This window comes from Pseudonaja textilis, chromosome 1 (genome assembly GCF_049901715.1).
Source record: "Pseudonaja textilis isolate UNSWEBS1 chromosome 1, rPseTex1.2, whole genome shotgun sequence".
Classification (NCBI taxonomy): domain Eukaryota; kingdom Metazoa; phylum Chordata; class Lepidosauria; order Squamata; family Elapidae; genus Pseudonaja; species Pseudonaja textilis.
The window spans coordinates 312,032,082-312,053,689 of record NC_141990.1 but is presented as its reverse complement, the minus strand read 5'-3'; the positions used below and the strand labels follow the sequence as shown (position 1 = coordinate 312,053,689).

The window sequence follows — 21,608 nt, the reverse complement described above, 5'->3', positions numbered from 1 at the left end:
CATGGGGGACACACATGCATTGAATTTTGGGGGTTTGCGCACACGCACATGCATTTGCGCACACACGCACTTTCGGCACTTGATGCTGAAAAGGTTAGCCATCATTGCCTTATACCATCCCAGTAAAGTGGTTGTCCAATCTATTTTTGAAAACCTCCAGTGATGGAGCACCCACAACTCCAGGAGGCAAGCTGTTCCATTAATTGTTCTCACTGTCAGAACACTTCTCCTTACTTCTAGGTTGGATCTCTCTTTAAGAAGTTTTCACCCATTACTTCTTGTCCTGACCCTCAAGTATTCGAAGACAACTATCATGCCTTCCCAATCCTTCTCTTTGATAAGGTTCAGCTCCCTGAACCATTCATCATATAATTTAGTTTCCTGACTTTTTATCAACTTTGTTGATGATAAAGAGGATTTAAGAGGATTGGTATGCTTATCCAAACTTTTCTACCAGTACCAGGTCCATTTGGTTCTAAAAGGACCAAACCCATAGGAGAGGAGGTGATATAGGGTGAAATATTTTCTTTTGGGAGCACTCTGCTATAACAGGTAAAATATTGATTAGCTCCTTTGAATACATTGGTGAATTCTTTCAAACCTTTAACCATCTTGATGAAGGGATTTACTCATTTTAACTCTGCTTAGTGCACAACACAGCAGCAGCTCTTCCAATTGTGAAATTAGATGAAGCAGCTGTTTGACATGGCATTCTTAGGTGTTGTTAACACTTGCAGCACAAGCTACAGAAGCATCCCATCTGTGAGGCATTAGCCTGCTCGAAACAGAGGCACGAACAGTAATTGGTTTGTGTATATTGTTCTGGGATGAGGAAAGAAGAATTCCTCATTTAGAATTTTGCTTTGCATATCAATAAATTGGACCTGTCTAGTTCATTTATTAAGTCATTCCAAGGGTGAGGAATTCTGTTTGCTTATAAAAAAAGATACGTGATACTATAAGAAATATACGCCACTATGGGACATAAAACATAGACTCATAGGACTGGAAGGGATCAACCCCCTGCCCAAATTAGGAGAACTGGTCAAATGGCTATTTTTTAAAACCTCCAGGGCGGGAGCACCTGCAACTTTATGGGGCAAAGTATTCCATTGATTAATTGTTCTCCACTGTTAGGAAATTTCTCCTTACTTCTAGGTTGGTTTTCTCTTGAAGAAGCTTCCACCCATTTCTTCTTGTCCTGCTCTCAGGTGCATTGGAGAATAAGTCAATCCTCTTTTCTCTGTAACAGTCCTCAAGTACTAGAAGATAGCTATCATATCCCCAGTAATCTTACTCTTTGATAGGCTACCAGGCATGTCTAATGGGTGGCCCGAGGGCAGGATGCCTCATGTGCAGGCCACACACATCCCAGTTCCGCGAAGGGAAAAAACGTCATGATATATCAGGTGACGGCAATGTGATGTGGTGAGTTTGACACCTGTGGGCTAGACATGCTAGCCCCCTCAACCATTCATCATGTAATCCAACCTCCAGACCCTTTATCATCTTTGTTGTCTTCTCTGCACACTTTCTAGAGCACCAGCATCTTTTTTGAATCATAGTCACCAGAGCTACACACAACATTCCACGTAAGGGATCATTATTGTGCTATAAAGCAGTAATTCCTTTTCATGATCTTGATGCTATCCCTCTGTTGATGCAGCTTAAACCCACATGGCCTTTTTTCTTTTGCAGTTGCAGCACACTGCTAGCTCAAACTTAAGTGATGGTCCACTAGGACACTTAGATCCCTCTCACAATTCCTACTGTCTGTTGAGCCAGGTACCCCCTATTCTGTACCTATGTATTTGGTTTTTACTGCCTAAGTTCAGGACTTTGCTTACTTACTGACTAACATATTGCACTTACATTAAGTTGACGATGAATAAAGTTACCAAAGGAAAAAAATAAAAAAGTTGGAGGAGAAGAAAAGAAAGAGAATGAATCTGTTCAAAAGCCTCCTGCCAGACCTGTCCCAGCTTGGGCGTTTACGAAAGAAAGACCCTCAACTCCACGTGTAGCAAAATGTATGCTTTTTACTAAAGCCAAGTGGTTACAAGCATAAGAAAATCAGCCCTGAAGATTCCCACATAAAGCTGATGTTGTTCCCTTCCCCCAGGCTCTCCCCTTTAGTCATCTTACTAATGTCCAATGTCCAGTTCAAATTGGTTGTTTTGGTAACAGTTTGGTGCCTCTTTGATGGACAGTCATGTTCTCTTCCCATGCCTGTGTCCTTGGATCATACAACAGTTGCCTCTGATTGACACTTCTGGTTCCTGTCATCCCCCCCTTCATGAATCCTCATCTCCCCCTCCCCACATTTTATGGCAGGTTGTTCTGACCCAGGCTTCCTCAAACGTACTGAAACACAAGCTTGTTTGAAAAGCAAAACCTATTTTAATGCAATGCTGCAAATTATTTTTATTCACAGTTCTCCAAGATAAACACATGCCTATCAGTGCTGTGGAATGCTGTCAAAAACAGAAGTCTCCAAAGTAATTATAACTGTATCAGAAAAAAAATGACCAGAATACGCAGAGCTTCAAGAAGGACTCAGAATCTAATTGAATTGCTTTGCTTCCTGCAAAGTGTTCGTCATTGAGGTCTGACTTTTATCTCTTATGGGAGGAGCAATCACCTCCCATCCTTCCTCCCAAGTCGCCCTTTCTGCTTCAGCTGCTCTCGCCTTCTAGCAGCTCTGCGCACATGGGCACTGGGAACAGGTTCCCCTGGGTCTTCTGCTTCACTGCTGCCAGACTCTGAAGGCTCCAAAGGCAGCACCCCACTTCCAGATGGTCCTGGCCCCATCCCTGCATTGGACGCAGGACCCTTGTCCAAGTCCTCTCCAGAATCCCTGACTGGTTCCCTTTCATCCTCACTGTCCGATGCCTCTGCTGTCTGCGACCGGCTGCCAGTGAACCACAACACAAGCTGCCATTAAAGTGAAGCAGAGAGAAAGTGGTGTGATGGCAGATCTTACTCCTCCTTTCTCAATGCATGTTCACAATTTCACCTCTCCTAACTGAAATATGAGGTCCTTTGGGATCTTGCATTAAGAGGTGACTCAGGTTCTTACCAACGAATAAAAAAAAAGAAAGGGACTGGTTTGTGGGTCTGCACTAATCTCATTTCTGGCCCAGTGCCATAATAAAAAGATGGCTTCCACCTGAGTTAGGCCTCTATTCAGCGAAGTTTGAAAACATCTCCTCCAAACTGCCTAATTGATATTATTGGAGAAGATCTGCTTGCAGGGAATAATTGTGCAAATGAAGCAGAATATAGTAGCAAAGTGCATATACAGCTGTCATTCAAAGGAAACACTGATAATGCTTGGCTAGCACACCACGTGGACACAGTGTGTCAGATTCTGGACTCACAAAAGCTAATTGGCCAGCAGTGGTGTGCAATATTTTAACTCAAAGCTGCTGATTTCCATTTGGCCCTCTAATGGGTTTTCATCCTATAACCCGCAGAGCCAAATTAATGTGGCAGGGCTGAGTAAACCCTGGAGGCAGACAATAACAACTTTCTGGATTCTCAGATGATTAGAGGCCTTGAAGTCACCCCCTGAGATAATCTATTCCAGCCACCTGCTATATAGCAGAGGCCTCCTTTATCCAGCCCCATTTCTCATGCCACCTAACACAATTTAAGCCAGATAATGGAATTGTTAGGTTCCAGATGTGGGAAGCGGCCCCCAACTTGCTTGCCTGCTGATCTGTAGAAGAAAGAAAAAATGGTATTCTAGAATTGGAGATTCCTTTCAATGAAGTTTTTTTTAACACAGTTGATTTTTTCCACCATTTTATAAGTTACTATAGCACCGTGCCATGAGTTTTTATTGTAGACCCCTGCTCCCCCACCATTTGCCTGGTCCACAGGTAACACACCCTTTAATGAAATAATATTCATACAAATACTGCTTGAATCGGAGGATCAGATCACTGCTGTGACAACATTTTCCTCTGTGGTTTTAATTCAATTTAATTCAGCACAATGGAACAGAATTTGCCGTCTATTCCATCCCCCTGCACTTCAGGAAAGTAAATCTGCAATGAGATGCTCATGCACGGGATAGAGGCAGATATTGCACTTATCTTAATTGTGATGAAATAGTTCTTTTATTAAACATCATCATTTCAGAGATCTGTAACCTTCCAAGCTTACCACCCTTGATTTAAATTCCATGGAATGACAAACAGAAAGGAAAAATACCATGGTCCTTTTATAATGTTGGAGGAAAGCCAGGAAAGTTCCAGAATACTACAGAGACATCAAAACCAGAGACAATAATAATCTTCTTCTTCTTCTTCTTCTTCTTCTTCTTCTTCTTCTTCTTCTTCTTCTTCTTCTTCTTCTTCTTCTTCTTCTTCTTCTTCTTCTTCTTCTTCTTCTTCTTCTTCTTCTTCTTCTTCTTCTTCTTCTTCTTCTTCTTCTTCTTCTTCCCCTTCCCCTTCTCTTTCTCCTTCTCCTTCTCCTTCTCCTCTTCCTCCTCCTCACTGGTTTTTTTCCTTAAAGGCTTTAATATAACTTTAATGGCATAACAAGTCAATTATTCTTAATCCCAAGATTGTGGTTTTTCACTTAGCATAAAATACAAGCCCAGCCTGTTAACTTTGTTTAGAAATTAGTGTACTATGTAAACACCAAAAGTGGATTAATTCAGGAACCAAATTAAGTATGTTGCATGAGAATAGACAGATAAGTGCTTAGAAGCATATTCATCTTGCATTTGAAATTCCTTGAGAAATAATTACATCCTGTGATTTGAAACTGCATAATGTTCTTCTGTAATAAGCATTTTCTATTTTTTATAACTCAACAATGAAAAATATGGTCTAATCCACTTAAATTCACACACACGTATTCACACACACATATTTATTTATTATTTATCTATCTAGCCATCTAACTTTCTGACTATAAAGCTAGCCATCTAACCAGCTAACTAATTAGCATCTGGCCATCTATTTAGCTACCAACTTGTGGAAACAGGAATTGGTTTACCAGAATGACTTGTGATCTTGTGTCAGCTTCTCCACTGACTTTTCTTGTGAGCTGTCAGAGAAGTTTGGAAATGGGGTGATCATATAATTACAAGATGTTGCAACCGTCATAAATGTGAGCTGCTTGCCAAGTGCCTCACTCACAATCGCATGACCATTGGGATGCTGTGATGAACATAACCTTGAGGACCAGTCATGAGTCAACCTTGTCCAGCAGCATCATAATTTTGAATGGTTGTTGAGTTAATGGTCATAACCTGAGTGCTACATCTTCCACTCTCTCAACTGTCTATGACTGTTTGCTGCTATTGCTTAAACATTTCCTGTCACTTGCCTGATTGAAAAACCCTAAACTTCATTGTTCAGCACCTCAATGACGATTCCATCCTTTATGAATGGAACTGACAAATTAGGATGATTTGTCCTATTTCTGTTTAACCTTGAATCAAAAATGTGTCCCCATCTCAAGTCCAGGCTTAGTTTGCAGTATGCTTTCAGCCAGCCAATGCTCCTACCAATTCCTCCTCTTAACCAACATAAGAGCAGCAATATTAGAGTGGAGGTTAGGGTTAGGCTGGCCAACAATTTTTGGATTAGTGCAGGAACTTATCTTGAAACGTCATGATTCTACAGCCTTCACTTAATATACTTGCCAAAGGAAAACTACTGTACTGTTATTATTTTCTAAGAAATGGGAGTTGGAAGCATAAAGAAGATTTAAGACTTTCTGTATGTAGTCTAGACTTCTGACCAGAGTGTGCCAGACTTAATTACTGAAACTCCTAAATCCGGTAAATTAAGTAAGAGACAGAAAAAACAATCTATCCAACCTGGCAAGGAATTGTGTCCCATCGAAGATTCTAGAGCAATGTTTTTCAACCTTGGCAACTTTTAAAATGCATGGACCTCAACTCCCAGAGTTCCCCAGCCAGGAATTCTGGAAATTGAAATCCATGAATCTTAAAATTGCCCAGGATGAGAAGTACTGATCAAGAGCAAAAAGTTCCTTATGTACCATATCCCTACCTTAGCCTTGTAACTGTGAAATCATGGCATGATTAGAAGGTTGAGATCCATTGATTTGACCTTTCTGAGATTTCTTGGAATAAAAGATCTGAGAATGCTCCAACCTGCACAACACTGAGAATCAATTCATTCCGTATCAATTTCTATTTATAATAAAGGGCCAAGTAAAAGCACTTCTTATAATGCATGAAAGTTGTTAGTTATGAAAACCATATGGAACAATGTTTTCATGGAGGACCTGAAGTGAAATAAACCCAATTTTATTGAAAAAATGGTGTCACAATCAGGGGTGGAATTCTACTGGTTCGGACTGGTTCAGGCAAACCAATAGTTCCAGGGAGTATTTCCCCCCATCCCCCTGCCCCTGCTCTTCGCTGTGCCTTATTTCCTGTTTTTTTTAGAAAAGCTGATTCACGCGGCAGAGTGGTTTGCTGTGAATCAGCTATTTTACTCACCGAGGATGCAGCAGAAGGTAAGTAATTGAGTTGAAAATGGCCTTTTTGAAATTTAGAGCATGCAAAACGTGCATTTGGCACATGCACACATGAAAAGTGCACACTCACTAAACCGGTTGTAACATTGGTTGAATCACACCACTGGTCATAATCGTCAAATGAGGAAAAGCTTTATATTCTCCTCTTATTTATTCAATCTGTATACAGAATTGAGAGAGCTGGATTTGAAGATGATGAGTGTCATTCTAAAATTGGAGAAATAAGCACCAATAATCTGTGCTATTCTGATGATGCTACTTTGTTGCCACAACTATCTTCTGAAGCTGTCCTTGAAATTAACATGACTCCAATTCTGATAGCATTCTAAAGGATCTTGAAAACCTATCTCTGCTCCTAAGGCTTGGACTAAGGTGGTTGGATCATCTTGTGAGTCCTGTTGGTCAGATTTGCCATCTTGTTTTTTTTTTTTAAAAAAAATTGTGGAGTCCTTGGTACTTTCTGAGCTTGGTTGTTTGCTTGCAGACATTTCATTACCCAACAAGTAAACTTCATCAGTGCTAATAGCTGTGGAGTTGCTAGTACTGATGATGTTATCTTATTGGGTAATGTACTTTCTGCAAGCAAACAATCAAACTCAGAGAACACCAAGACTCTATAGTTCATCTCTGATCTACATACATTCTCCTTTGTTTTTTTAATCTGTTTTTACTTTTTTTGCTAGTTGTTTCTGAATTGTATTCTAAATTTTTTTGTTGTGAGCCACACAGTTATTTGGAGCCAGGCAGCATCTAAGTTGCATGAATTAAATGCAAATTAATAGCTGGAAATGCAATCAATCTGCAAGCTCTAGTAATGAAAATCAAGGACAACAGTGAAAATAATAAGATTAATAATACAAAGATGACTAAATTAATGATAACATGTATAGCAAATATATATATAATATATATATATATATATATATATATATATATATATATATACATACATAAACCTCAGAAAACATACATAAATACATATATACATATATATATATATATATATATATATATATATATATATATATATATATATATATATATATATATATATTCTTAAGTTTTTATGGTATTTATATGTATGGTATTCAGCTTTGTTCTGGTATTTTCCTATGTCATTATAGTTGTGCTTTAAAAGTTGTAACAACGTTTTGGCAGAATCTCATCTGCCATCATCAGGCTTCTGTATAGTGTTCGTCTATACACTATACACTATACATTATACATTAAACACTATATATTCATCTGTACACTATACAGAAGCCTGATGATGGCAGATGAGATTCTGCCAAAACGTTGCTACAACTTTAAAAGCACAACTATAATGACGTGGGAAAATACCTGAATAAAGCTGAATACCATATATATGTGTGTGTGTGTGTGTGTGTTTGTAGGTCTAGGTGTTTTTGGGTCTTTTCCCGTGTAAGATTAAGAGTATCTTGGTGACGTTTCAGCGAGGTCCCACTCACCATCCTCAGGATGGTGCTTTTGGCTTCATGCCAGTGCATGCAGTGTGTGATCTGAGCTGCTGTCTCTTTATAAATACTGGTGGTGGGGGCTGGTGTGCTGGGCTGGTTGGCTGTGCTGCTGCCTCTTGATTGGTTGATGGAGTTGATGTTGGTATAATGGGCTGTGTGATGGCCTTGTGAGTTTTGTTGTGGAGATATCCTGGATCTTGTGCTGTAATTTCCTGGGTCGTTTGTTTTGTAGTGATCTTTTTCCATTTGCCCCTGGTGTTTTAATGGCTTTGGTAATAGGTTGTGTGATGGACTTGCGAGTTCTTTTGTTGTGGTATCCTGGGTCCTGCGCTGTAATCTCCTGGGTCGTTTGTGTTTTGATCTCTTTTCCATTAGCCTCCTGTGTAGTAACGGCTTGGGTAATGGGTTGTGTGATGACCTTTTGAGATTTATTGCTGTGGTATCATTGGTCTTGTGCTGTGATATCAAGGATACCACAGCAATAAATCTCACAAGGTCATCACACAACCCATTACCCAAGCCGTTACTACACAGGAGGCTAATGGAAAAGAGATCAAAACACAAACGACCCAGGAGATTACAGTGCAGGACCCAGGATACCACAACAAAAGAACTCGCAAGCCCATCACACAACCCATTACCCAAGCCATTAAAACACCAGAGGCCAATGGAAAAAGATCACTACAAAACAAACGACCCAGGAGAATACAGCACAAGATCCAGGATATCTCCACAACAAAACTCACAAGGCCATCACACAGCCCATTATACCAACATCAACTCCATCAACCATCAAGAGGCAGCAGCACAGCCAACCAGCCCAGCACACCAGTCCCCACCACCAGTATTTATAGAGAGACGGCAGCTCTGATCACACACTGCTTGCACTGGCACGAAGCCGAAAGCACCATCCTGAGGATGGTGAGTGGGATCTCACCGAAACATCACCAAGATACTCTTAATCTTACACGAGAAAAGACCCGAACACACCTAGACCTACATACCTTTACCCATGAAAATCTACGAAAATATATATATATATAAAATAGACACACACACACATACTTAATGATCTGTCTATCAAGAAAGATCACAATTCCACAGGCAAAGGTTTTCCTTGTGACAATAGAAGCTGGACTTTGAGGAAATAGGATATAAAGATATTGATGTTCATATACTTTTTGTGTTGGATAAGACATCTGAAAATAACCTGAGTAGCCATAAATAAACAAACAAACAAACAAACCAAAAACCCAAACCCAACCCAAACAGAAACACAAACCCAACCTAAACCCAACAAATCAATCCAAAGTTCTCACTTGGGGCACAAAGTATATTTTGGATACATTATGTGAAGGCCTCTCTCTCAGAAGTCTATATTATTGGGAAAAGTGAAGAAAAGAGATGATTATAAAAATCAGCAAGGTGAATTGACTTAATTACAGGATCAATGGTGCACCACTGGAAGACATGAAGAGCAAAACTGGGTATAGATCATCCTAGTGAAAGTCTATCAATGTAATGGAATGCAAGAATGACCTTAGAAGATGGGGCAAAAGATGATGGAATGATCAGATATAAGACTGAGGAGCCTATAACTGGATAACAGGCAGAAAAAGAACCTTAAAAAGGGGCCTGCCCAGCTTATCAACTGGTAAAAAGAGATGGTGAGAAATTTGTACTTTCAGACTTGCAAGATTATGTTAACGTAGCCTTACAATAAAGTAGAATTAATTCATCTTGTCATATTTCCTGTCTACTTGAGAGGTTGACAATCAATGTGGTTGTTAAGAGCTAACATTGACATGATGGAACAAAATCAATCAATCAATCAATCAATCATAGCCTAATGTTAGTTGTGCATAAAATGCTGGTTATTACATGACATTGCCTTTAAAACTGATTATTTCACACTTCCCCATGTACTGAGCATCGAATTACAGTTTACTTTTTTCCTACTTAGCCAGCCACCATGCCATGCCACTGAGCTGGTTTTTACATTTTTTTTCTTCTAGTATTTTTAACATTTTTATGCACCCGAATCTACTAATCCTCAGCAAACGTATTAGCATTAATAGATATGACAGTGGTGATCAGATGACAAGTCTTGTGCTGGTAGGCATGGATTTTTGGAAAGGTATTATGGAAATGGAATGCTAAAGAATAGTGTTTTTTTTTTTTTTACTTTCAGGCTACATTATGATCTTCATGGATTCTATGCTCTGTCACACAACAGACTATCCTCATTACATCTAAACTGTATTTCCAAAGTAAAATTTTCTTCCATTTTCCAATTTCATAGAGATGATTTGAAGAGAACATGCAGGATTTCAGGGTGAAGAAATAAGGAATCTGTCCACTGGTAGAATCCAATCATCTGACAAATGGACCCTTTTAAATACTGTTCAATAATTGAAATATTTTATCTAACAGAACAGAACAAGCTACACAATGACTGTTGAGTATCTGAAGCATTCAACAAACACAAACACCACTTACCATGCCTTACCTGGAAATAAGCTTTATTGAACATAGTTGTAAAATTATCTTTTTTCAGTTGAATTACTGAATCATCAGCACAAACTTTTTTCTACAGTTTTTTTTAAAAACCAAGCCTCATCATTTTTACTGCATTTCTTTGTGCTTTTTTAATATTAATATACTCAAATGTTATACTTTGTTTTCTTTTAATATCCGAATTATTTGCATATAAGTTTTCCCCCTTTTCTCATCCTAGGGTATTGAAAGAACATATTAATAACCATAATAATAACTCTTGCTTAGACAAAACTCTTTTTTTAATGAAGTTAAAAGCTGAGATAATTTACGGAAAAAAGATTTTCAAATTTTCATTACCAACTCATAGAAAGGGAAATTTACAGTGTATTGGAAAATTGGCTAAAGATAGGTATGGGATGGAGCCAGGTAGCTGAAAATATTTTTTACAGGTTTTATTTATTTATTTTTTTGTAAAAGTGATTTTTTTAAATTTTGCTAAAATAATAAAATAATATTTCACAATTTGCACAGAGTCTGATGAAAGGGCAGAGGCCTTATCTTCTCCGTGATTGGAAATGAAACCAGATCAGCTGGCCTGCCTTTTGCCATAAAGAGTCTCTCCTTTTTTTTTTTTTAAACTTTTCCTATATGCACTGTGACCTTTCTTGATCAATCTCATTTTGAGCAGAGGTTGGACTATGGAATAACTGTGCGCACATGCACACCAGTGTTTCTGCATTGAAATTCACCATTGCCAAGTATTGTTGCCTCCTCCTTCTCTTTCTGGCACAAATGTACCCCACTTTGAATCTTGAAAAATACAGACTGATCCATTTCCCAAGCCACTTCCTCCTGGATCAGAAGCCAAAAGCCATTATCTCTGGGGACAGCTTTGTGATGAAAGAGCTGAAACTCAGAAGGACTTGATGCCGTTGTTCAAGTCAATCCATCTCTAAAAGTAGCTTTCCTCTGTCTTTAGTTTCTTCCTTTTTTATAGTTTTGCTCTTCTACTTTGCTTTAGAAAAAGAGGATATTTTTTTTAATGGAACTGCAAACCTCACTGAAGCTATACAAGCATCTGTCTGTTGGAACAATTTTTTTTCCCATGTGCACGTGTGTGTTCCCCCTACCCCATTTTCTCAGGCTTGTTATCATTGAAGGCACTTGGTTTCCATGGCATTTTAGAAAAAAGATGGTAGTTTGGTTTTTTTTGTCCCTCGATGAGGACAAACGATGTTCACTGGGAATGGGATGTGGGAGGAGCAGGGCCAGGGCAAGTGGGCTGGGATTCAAAAGACCACAGGGGAGAGTGTCAGGTATGTTTAAGTGGCCACACGAGCAAACTCTAGACAAGCCAGTGTTGCTCTTGTCACCATAAATATATCCTGGACTTAGCAGAACACATGCAAAGCGGAGACCACATATAGTTTCTAGCAATTGCCATGAGGAATTTCAGGAGAATGTCTTCAACCACTCCGGTGCCTTGGGTTGCTTCCTGCCTGCGGCTGGATTGAACTCGATGCTTAAAAACCTAGTGTGGTAGGTGAAGGTGGGGGAAATGCCAGCTCCTCTCATACCCTGTTTGACAGTGAGGTGAAGGGAATTTTCTCTCCTCCGTGCTCGCTCTTGCTCTCTTCTTTCATGAAATCTCTTTTGGGGCAGGCCATTAAGGTTCCATGGCAACAAGCAAACTAGTCTTTGAAACAAAACAAGCCATGACTTTGTGCTTTGACAAGAAATTCTATAGCTCTTTTGACAGAGTTCTCCCAATTAATGGTTGGAGTGTGTTGGGGGTGGTGTGTGTGTGTTGGTGTCATTTGATTCTCCTGTTGTTCATTTGTTACTCCTTCAACACAAGAGCACCTGAAGGCCTCTCTCCTTCACGTCCAGAATGGTACATTTATTTACCTGCAGTTGCTTGTTTGTTCATTCCTTTTGTTATTTTTAATAAACCCCCAATGCGCATGCATATATATATATATATATATATATATATATATATGCATACTTTTTTAAAAAAAATCTTTATTTGAGTCAGTCATCAGTCAGTGGAGGAATCTTTGGTAGTTTTTTGTTTGTTTGTTCTTTTTAAAAATGTTCCCTTTTCTTCATGCCAGTGGGTGGTACATCTGTGTTATAGCCTCTGCCGGAATAAGGTCACCTCTGATGAATTAAGACAGACACAAGAAGAAAAATGGGGAAACTCCGTATATGGGGCAGTGGCCTGATTGCTTCTGAAGGTATATCTAAACAAAGAAACAAAGAAAAGGAGGAAAAACAGTTAGTCACCTTTCCAATTAGTCTGTCCAATTCATTCCAGAAACTGGTAGGCATGGGGACATGGCATGCTACCTTTTGGTGATTGTGAAACAGTGCAAAAGTCTTGCTTCATTCATGACAAGTCAGGAATTGCCCTGCTTCATGAACTAAAGGGGTGTCCTCAAAGCATTGCTTTGAAAGCCGTGGTGGAGCAAGTGCTGAGAATGCAGTATTGCAGGCTAATTCTGCTTACTGCCGGCAGTTCGATCCTGACTGGCTCAAGGTTAATTCAATCTTCCATCCTTCCAAGGTCAGTAAAATGAGGACCCAGATTGTTGGGGGCAATATGCTGACTCTGTAAACTGCTTAGAGAGGGCTATAAAACACTGTGAAGCAGTATATAAGTCTAAATGCTATTGCTATTGCTAAAACCCTTTTCAAAGCTTTGTACAGCCCCAAGAATTCATTTCCTTCAGCTCTAACATGTTATGAAACCATACACTAGATTGGGACACTACTGGAAGATGTTAACAAGCCCACGTACGGTTATTTACATAATCCGATTTTGTGCATTCTCCTTCCACAATTGAGATATCATCAATAGCAATGTCTCCTTCAATGCCTCGGCCACGGATGCCTTCAAAAACAATCTGAAATGGAAAGAAAATAACAGACAATTAAAAAAATCAAATCCATGAGTGACACGAGAGGAGCTTTTAATACGATGAAAATAGATATCTGGTTGAATATTCTTCTGTTCTCCAACCTAACAGATTTCAAAGATATTTCATAACTGGAACAACCGCACATATAGAAAATTTAGCATATTTGTAACAAAGATGTATGAAACCTTTTGTCTAAAATTGTAACATATTTACCCATCCTTGATTATCTGAAAACAAACATTCATGACTTTGTAGCCATCAAATCAATGTGCTATTTTCACAAGGACAGAATGAGCTAGATTACAAGTTAATTTACTTTGAAACGTAAGAATGTTTCATTCCCCAATGAACACGTTTATAAACTTGCTATTGTCTTTACTTCTTACATCAGAACATTGCTTACTAGTCCATTCTATGAAAGTGTTAATCAGATGGCTATTGTGTTTATTCCTCAAATTCTATTTCAAGTTAATTGTTTAATTATCAACTTCACTCTCCAACCTGTGTTCTACCCCCCAAAAAGTGCTTACACAACATGCTAAATCCTATACCCAGGCTAACAAATATAGAATTCTATATTCTTTTTGTTTCCTTTCTAGAGTTTTCTGAATTTAAGGATGAACAAAGGAGACTAACATTTGATGTATGTTTTATTCAAAGTTCTAGTGTGGAGAACATTCTATGCAAAATATGGCTCACAATTTGAAATTATCAGATGGATCCAGTCTTTTGATTCAAGGTCATGAAACTAAACAGTTAAAATGCATTCCCAAGAATATATTTCAATACCAAGAGTATTGCCATACTTTCCCATTTATTGATTGTTTTAAATGGATTAAAACACTTATTAAAACATGAAAAAATAAATACTTTTAAAAAGATGTCATGAAAGAAGTTGTCAAATGCGTTTCTTAAGACTTTTACACAGGGATGGGATCCGACCGGTATAACTACCGGTTCTGTTGCTCTGCATTGCACATGCATGCGTGAGTCGCGCGAGTGCAATTTACGACCTGCTGAGCTGCCTGGACAGCTGAGCAGTGCTGCGTGCAAGTGCACAGCATTTGAAAAAGCCCCCTTTTCCTGCTTTTTCAACCACAACTGTCTCGCGCAAAGCAGCTGTGGTTGAAAAAGCAGGAAATAAAGGTCAGGTAAGAGCCCGGGCAGGCGGGCCGGCCAAAACAGCAGCAGACATAGAACTGGTTCTATGTCTGCTCTCTGTCTGCTGCTCTTCAGAAGTACAGGTTCTACAGATGTGGACAGAACTGGTAGAATCCCACTCCTGCTTTTACAGCATTCTACAGAGAAATGATTGAGTCGGTCATCTGCACCTCTATAACTGTCTGGTTTGGTTCTGCAACCCAACAGGACAGACACAGACTTCAGAGGATAATTAGGACTGCAGAAAAAACAATTGCTACCAACCTTTCCATCAAGGACCTGTATACTGCAGGAGTCAAAAGGAGGGCTGTGAAAATATTTACAGACCCCTCACATCCCAGACATAAACTGTTTCAACTCCTTCCCTCAAAACGACACTATAGAGCACTGCACATCAGAACAACTAGACACAAGAACAGTTTTTCTCCCAAAAGCCATCACTCTGCTAAACAAATAATTCCCTCAATCCTGTTCAACTATTACAAAGTCTGCATTACTATTACTATTAATCTTCTCATTGCTCCTTATCATCCAACCCCCCCCACTTGTGACTGTATGACTGTAACTTTGTTGCTTGTGTCCTTATGATTTATATTGACTGTTTCCTAGTATGATTTGATTGCTTATTGTACCCTATGACTATCATTAAGTGTCGTACCTTATGATTCTTGACTCCCGACAAATGTATCTTTTCTTTTATGTATATTGAGATCATTTACATCAAGACATATTCCTTGTGTGTCCAATCACACTTGGCCAATAAAGTATTCTATCTATTCTGTTTATATCTTACCAAACAGTGTCTTGTCTTGAGCAGGAGACCTTATACCATTCTAGGCAAATAGTTATTCAATCTCTTCTTGAAAACCATAACTGGTCCTTTAGGATTTCCATATATGGAATCTTTCTTAAACTCTTTTTAGTTTGTTGAGGTCAGCTCTCTTAAAGTCTAAGACATTAGTTTGACTTTGTTCACTTACTTGTGCATGCATTATGTTGAATTCCAGTATGATGTGATTACTCTCTCCCAAAGTTCCCATAACTTCAACCCCTTCTATTATTTCATGTCTGTTAGCATGAGATGTCTGGTAAGACTGAAGTACAGTGTAGCTGACTCTCTAGTTCCATCCTCTACTTTTTGGATGACAAAGTTGTCAGGTAGCCTCATCAGGTGTTCTCTGAACTTGGCTGTTTGCTTGAAGATGTTTCATGAAGACTACTGAAGATGTTACCTAGCCAGGTAACTAAAAATCAGCAAGCAAATAACCTCAGAGGGCATGAAGAACTCCACAAATATCAATCTGCCCACTGGCAGTCATTTTGTCAGAACATCACAGTATGCTCTCTGATGCCTCAAGTGCTTATTAGCTGAACAGTGGTCTATTCCAGTTAATGCTGAAGGGAAGTGACTTGATCTGGAATGTTTGCAGGTGCTGTGCTGCCTTTCATGTCTATGACAATTTGCTGTGGCCAACTTGCCATGGTCAACTTACCATGGCCAACTGATCACAGGACAACTTGCCACAGCCAACTTACTGCAGGACAACTCGCTGTGGGACAAGAGTTACACTAATATCAAGGAAATTATGGAACAGAATAATTAAAGAAAGGATGCAAAAGGAGGGATAAAATGAAATGTTAATGACAAAAATTAAAATATTTTTAAAATTTATTTTAAATAATTAAACTGGATTGTTAAATTGTCCCGCAGTGAGTTGGCCCACAGTAAGTTGCCCACGGTGAATTGGCTGTGATGAGTTGGCCATGATAAGTTGTCTCATTCCACTGCCTTCCTGCCTTCTAGTTCAATTGTTTAAGTAAGGATAAGACAATTGTTGGAGAAGGTAGCAATTTTTTGGATTAGCTGTGATCAGAATTGTGTCATTTCTGCACATTCCTTTTTCTGATGCCCTATGGGACTGTAACATGGTCAGTTTAAGTGTTTAATTGTCATAGCCATTAGGTCTGGCAGAAAAAAATAATTCTGTAACAACTTCAAAGGCCTTTTTGCAGAGATAACAGGAATTAAGCAAAGCAGGAATGGTATTTGTGCTGAACTATTAACTGAGATTTCTTCCCTCCAGTTTAAATTGACTAAACACTGAGGATAATTCCATAAAATGAAATGGGAAATAATTTGCTAATAACAAATAATTAACATAGGACAGACGAATCAATTGGACAATATTTAATCCCATTCACAGCTTCCCAAATACCATTGTGTCACTAATTTGGAGCACAATTCCAGGCATAGCTGATGAGTCCAAAAAGACTTTTGTTTTTGAGACACTTGGGAAATGAGGTAGAGTACACCAGATTCTTTTAAGCAAAATTAAGGCAGGCAGGCAGGCAGGCAGGCAGGCAGGCAGGCAGGCAGGAAGGAAGGAAGGAAGGAAGGAAGGAAGGAAGGAAGGAAGGAAGGAAGGAAGGAAGGAAGGACTTGCCTCCAGAAATTTGGGTGCTCCAACATTGGAAGTTTTTAAGAAGATATTGGACAACAATTTGTCTGAAATGGTGTAAAGTTTCCTGCTTGAGCAGGGGGTTGGACTAGAAGACCTCCAGGGTCCCTTCCAACTCTATTATTCTGGAAAGTCACCATATCTCTACTGCAAAATACTGAATGACCCCTAGATATCCACAAAAAGATACAGGGGAAAATTTTTTTGCTGGCATCTAGTAGACATCTGGATGTGGTAGCTTAGACATGAGCAGTTCTAGCAAAAAGGTAACTTTGAAACAAGCCTAAGGCTTGGTTCACCTTCTTGATTAAAGGTAGCCTAGAATCTCAAATAGTTTTGCACCATAAATAGAAGAAGATCCGAAACAAGGGATCAGTACTACTGAGAATCCTAAGGATGTAAAATCTCACACTTTTCATCTAGCAACATGAAAATATGCATCATTATCTCCAGAAGCACTCTGTCTGCCTGCCTGTCTGCCTGCCTGCCTGCATTTGCTAGTTTTCCACATTTATTATCATTTTTACAAATAAGGCAGTGAACACAACTCGATACTCCTATCTCCTCCTATTTTTTCCTCCGATTTTTTTACAAGTGTTTGGATCACTTTAAACTTCCTTCATCTGAAAGGCAATAACTTTTACCCTGTTACTTTCAAACTTTTTTACCCTGTTATTCCAAAATTTCCATCCTAACTGATCTTGCAACCCTCTTCAGGCACAGAAAGGACAGTACTATGCAATGTAAGTCCTTGTGACTGGCTGGAAGGTGGTAAATATATTCTGTACTGGCTACACCCAATGCAGATTGTCTTTCATGACATTCAATTTGAGTCCTATCTTCTTTTACTATTCCTCATCTTGTGTCAAAAACTTGCTTATAGCTACAGCTGGGTGCATAACAAACCTTTTAAAACAGAGAGTTATTTCCAAAATATTTGATGTTCACTACTAGGAGGCTGGACATTCAAAAGTTAAGTATACACATCAGACCTAAGTTGTTGGGTATGCCAACAATTGCTCTCATTTTTTATTGAAGCATTGCATTCCATTCAACTGGAGTTTACTATCATTTCTCTTTTCTTTGCCACTTCACCTTTTTGGACCTTTGCTTCTCAGACCTTAAAATAAGTTAATTTCAAGTAAGTTAACTGGAAGCTGCCTTATATAGCCTGCTACATTTAGATACTTATTTTTAATGTCTGTCAAATGCTGGATGATGACTGAATTTAAAACATTTTGCATGCAGATTCTATATTCTACCCATGAGCAATGTCTCCAAGAACAAGGTTTAAGGCAGATTTGGAAGCATAACATACAAATTGGTCTTAGTGACAAGCTGGTTGTCTGCCCCTCTTAATTAGGATTCATGATGAACTTAATAAAAGAAAGGATAACTCCTTCTCCACTCTATAATACAGCAAATACTTTGTGTGCTTTAATTTATACTACATTGGAGTTTCAGGAATTCAGTAGTGCTGTTTGTATTCCCAAACTCTTCCCATACTTGAACTTTGCCTCTTTTGAATCTGGGAAATATGTGAAAAATGCCAGATAGACTTTTGGGGTTTTCTGTAGCACATTTCTGAGTATACCTCCATTTTCTGGCCTGTGGATCTAATAGAATTGGGTCCTGCCAAGAAGCATCTGCTTTCATCTTGAAGGTGTCATGAGCAAATTTTCTAGGCAGATTTCCTTATTTGCTTACCTTGTCTAAGGCATTGATAGTAACAAATGACTTTCTGTCAACCTTAGCAACTTGAAGATGTGTGGACTTCAACTCCCAGAATCTCCCAGATAGGCATTCTTGCTGAGGAATTCTGGGAATTAAACTCCACACATCTTAGGGTTGCTAAGATTGGCAAGCATTACTGTTAGGAATATAAGTCACCTAACAACTATTTGAGTTGGACAATATATAAATATATATAATATATATAATATTATATATTATAATACATATAATATATAAACCAGGATAGACATTTTAATACTGTCCCTTTAAGAGAATCATAAAAGTGTAATTGGGTGTGGTTTCTCAAATGGCCATAAGATGGAGCCAGAAACCTGGGTTGTTTTAGACTTGGTCTCAGAAGAGAGTGTTAGTCAGTCTCTGTTTCCTTCTGTTGGAGAGTTTTGCCATTCTTCCTAATTGACTGATATTTTTTTGGATTTGATGTAAGTCTGATACTGAACTGTTTTTGATATTGGAATTTGGCATTGGATTATCCCTGGATTGAAAACTGACTGCCTTAGCTGTGAATGACTTTGGACTGTGTTTTAACTTTGCTAAAACCTTTATTGGAAGTAAAAACCAACATTTACTTTACACTGTATCTGTGTACTATGTGTGTATTACACTACTCTCAATACGTCTCCCTGTATGCGCTCATTCTCCTAACGGGGAATTACCTCAACAATTACTCTGGACCAGGGGTGTCAAATTCAAGGCCCGTGGACCAGATCCAGCGAAGGACCGGCCCACAGTGCCTCTGGCACATGCAGCCCTCCTGAACTCTGTTTTCACTGGCAGAGGGTTGCAGGAGGCCATTTCAGCTGAAAACGGAGCTCATGAGAGCCATGTGCGTGCGTACACACACACACACACACACCGGGTTGCATTTTCTCTGGCAGAGGGTTGCAGGAAGCTGTTGCAGCTAAAAATGGAGCTTGGAAACCCATTTTCACTGGCAGAACGCTCAGGCCAACACAGGCACCCACCGACATGAGTGATGTTGAGTTGGCCACTCACCTCCCAAGGTCAAACACAACCCTGATGTGGCCCTCAATGAAATCGAGTCTAACCACTCCTGCTCTAGGCTGTCTCAGCCAGACTAATAGAAGAAAACATCAGCAGCTACAAAATGGTTTGGGGGAAAAGTCCAAGTTTGTTCTAGGGAGTTTGAAAAGAATTGGGAGTCTATTTGTGGTCCTGATTGCTCATCCTCGAGTTACAAACTGCAAATTCCTAATGAATGAGAATTTTTCGCAATTCTGGCTTACTGTGCAGTGTGAATAGCAGCAATGAATCCATTTCTTGCATGGATAACTGGTGATTTTTCACTGGTGACCAGAAAGAATACATCTAGGTTTGCAAAATGCCAAATTGCATTTGATTAAAGGCTTCATCCCTGCCATTTGTATTGCTCTCTTTTCTTCAGTATGAAACCGATGGCCTCCCAGAAGCACTGAATAATTACCATAGGAGCTGCTATTGTTAAAATTTATCCTTGCCTTTGAATCAGGGATTGTTGTAAAGCATTCATATGCCTTCTTTAGATGAAAAACCCTTACTGATGACACAAGGGCCAGGAAAACATTAAAAAAAAGGATGTTTTCCAGTACATCAAAGATACTATAAAAACATTTTAATTTTTGTGCTGATCAAATTTGCTGTGGAGATTTACTCTGATTCACACTCTTTAAAATTAACTAGGAGGTTTATGTTCCTTCCCATTTAGCTCTAGAATGCAAAATAAAGGTTGGTTGAAGCAGGGGCGATAAGAGAACTAAATGTCCCAGCTGTGCTGACACTGATTTTATTTTCAATATTTTCAAATCCTAAATTTGTTTCATGTTTCTAAATAAGAGTGAAGTCAGAAAGAAAAAAAAAACAGGAAGATACACTGTAGGAGCAATACATGATTGAACAGAGTGGCTGCATTCTTGCTTATTCAAGTAATTTAAAGATCTAGCAGCTGCATTTGCATGACAAACTAAGCTTTGCTGGTTTTTCTTCTTCTTACCAATAGCAATAACACTTAAACTTATATACCGCTTCGTGGTGCTATATAACACTCTGAGTGATTTACAAATGTCAGCCTGTATTGCCCTCAACAATCTTGCCCTCATTTTAGTGACCTTGGAAGGATGGAAGGCTGAGTCAACCTTGAGCCAGTCAAGATTGAATTGCTGACAGTTGGCAGAGTCAGCCTGCAATACTCCATTTTAACCATAGTGCCGCCAAGGCTCCTTACCATGTGGCTTGAAGATAGTCTATTTATTTATTCATTACATTTATTTGCTGCTCATCTTACTATTGAAGCAACTCTGGACAGTTTACAAAATGACAAAAAGATAAATCTAGAAGCAATTAAAATCAAAGAATTAAATAGAGACTAAAAGCTAAAAGAACGACTGCCACTGAAATGATTCTTCCCTTTAATCCTGTCAACCATCTCCACTGCAGAGAACCCATTATCAGGACCCCAAACCAGCCAGCAGAACCAAGTTTTAAGACCTTTTTGGCTTTCCGGAAGTGGGGAAGAACTCACTTCCGGTGGCAGAATATTCCAAAGGGCATGGGCCATGGCAGAATAGGCTCTTATCCTAGACTCCAGCAGCTGAAATTCCCTGATGTATTTTGGATCGAGTAGGGCAGGTCAATCACATTGGTGAGAGAGAGCTCCTCATATACCCTGGACCCAGGGGTGGGATTCAGCTGGTTCTGGACGGTTTGGGTGAATTGGATATTAAATTTACATTTGGTTTGCCGAATCGTTTGTTGAACTAACCAGCTGGCCCTGCCCACCCCACCCTGCCGCTCCCAGGAGTCTCCAG

The 21,608-nt window shown here is 39.1% G+C and overlaps 1 protein-coding gene across 3 annotated transcripts in view; it reads right to left on the bottom strand.

Annotated features, from left to right (window-relative positions):
* Window positions 1-10,511: 10,511 nt before the first annotated feature.
* The window catches only part of MDGA2 (MAM domain containing glycosylphosphatidylinositol anchor 2), a 568,076-nt gene continuing 556,979 nt past the window's right edge, over window positions 10,512-21,608 (bottom strand). For all 3 annotated transcript variants that reach the window (XM_087922505.1, XM_087922503.1, XM_087922504.1), the window contains exons 16-17: window positions 13,309-13,414; window positions 10,512-12,751 (exon numbers count right to left, since the gene is read on the bottom strand). In XM_087922505.1, coding sequence (XP_087778631.1) covers window positions 12,663-12,751; window positions 13,309-13,414 — 195 coding nt within the window. In that variant the 3' untranslated portion in view covers window positions 10,512-12,662. The remainder of the gene's footprint in view (window positions 12,752-13,308; window positions 13,415-21,608) is intronic.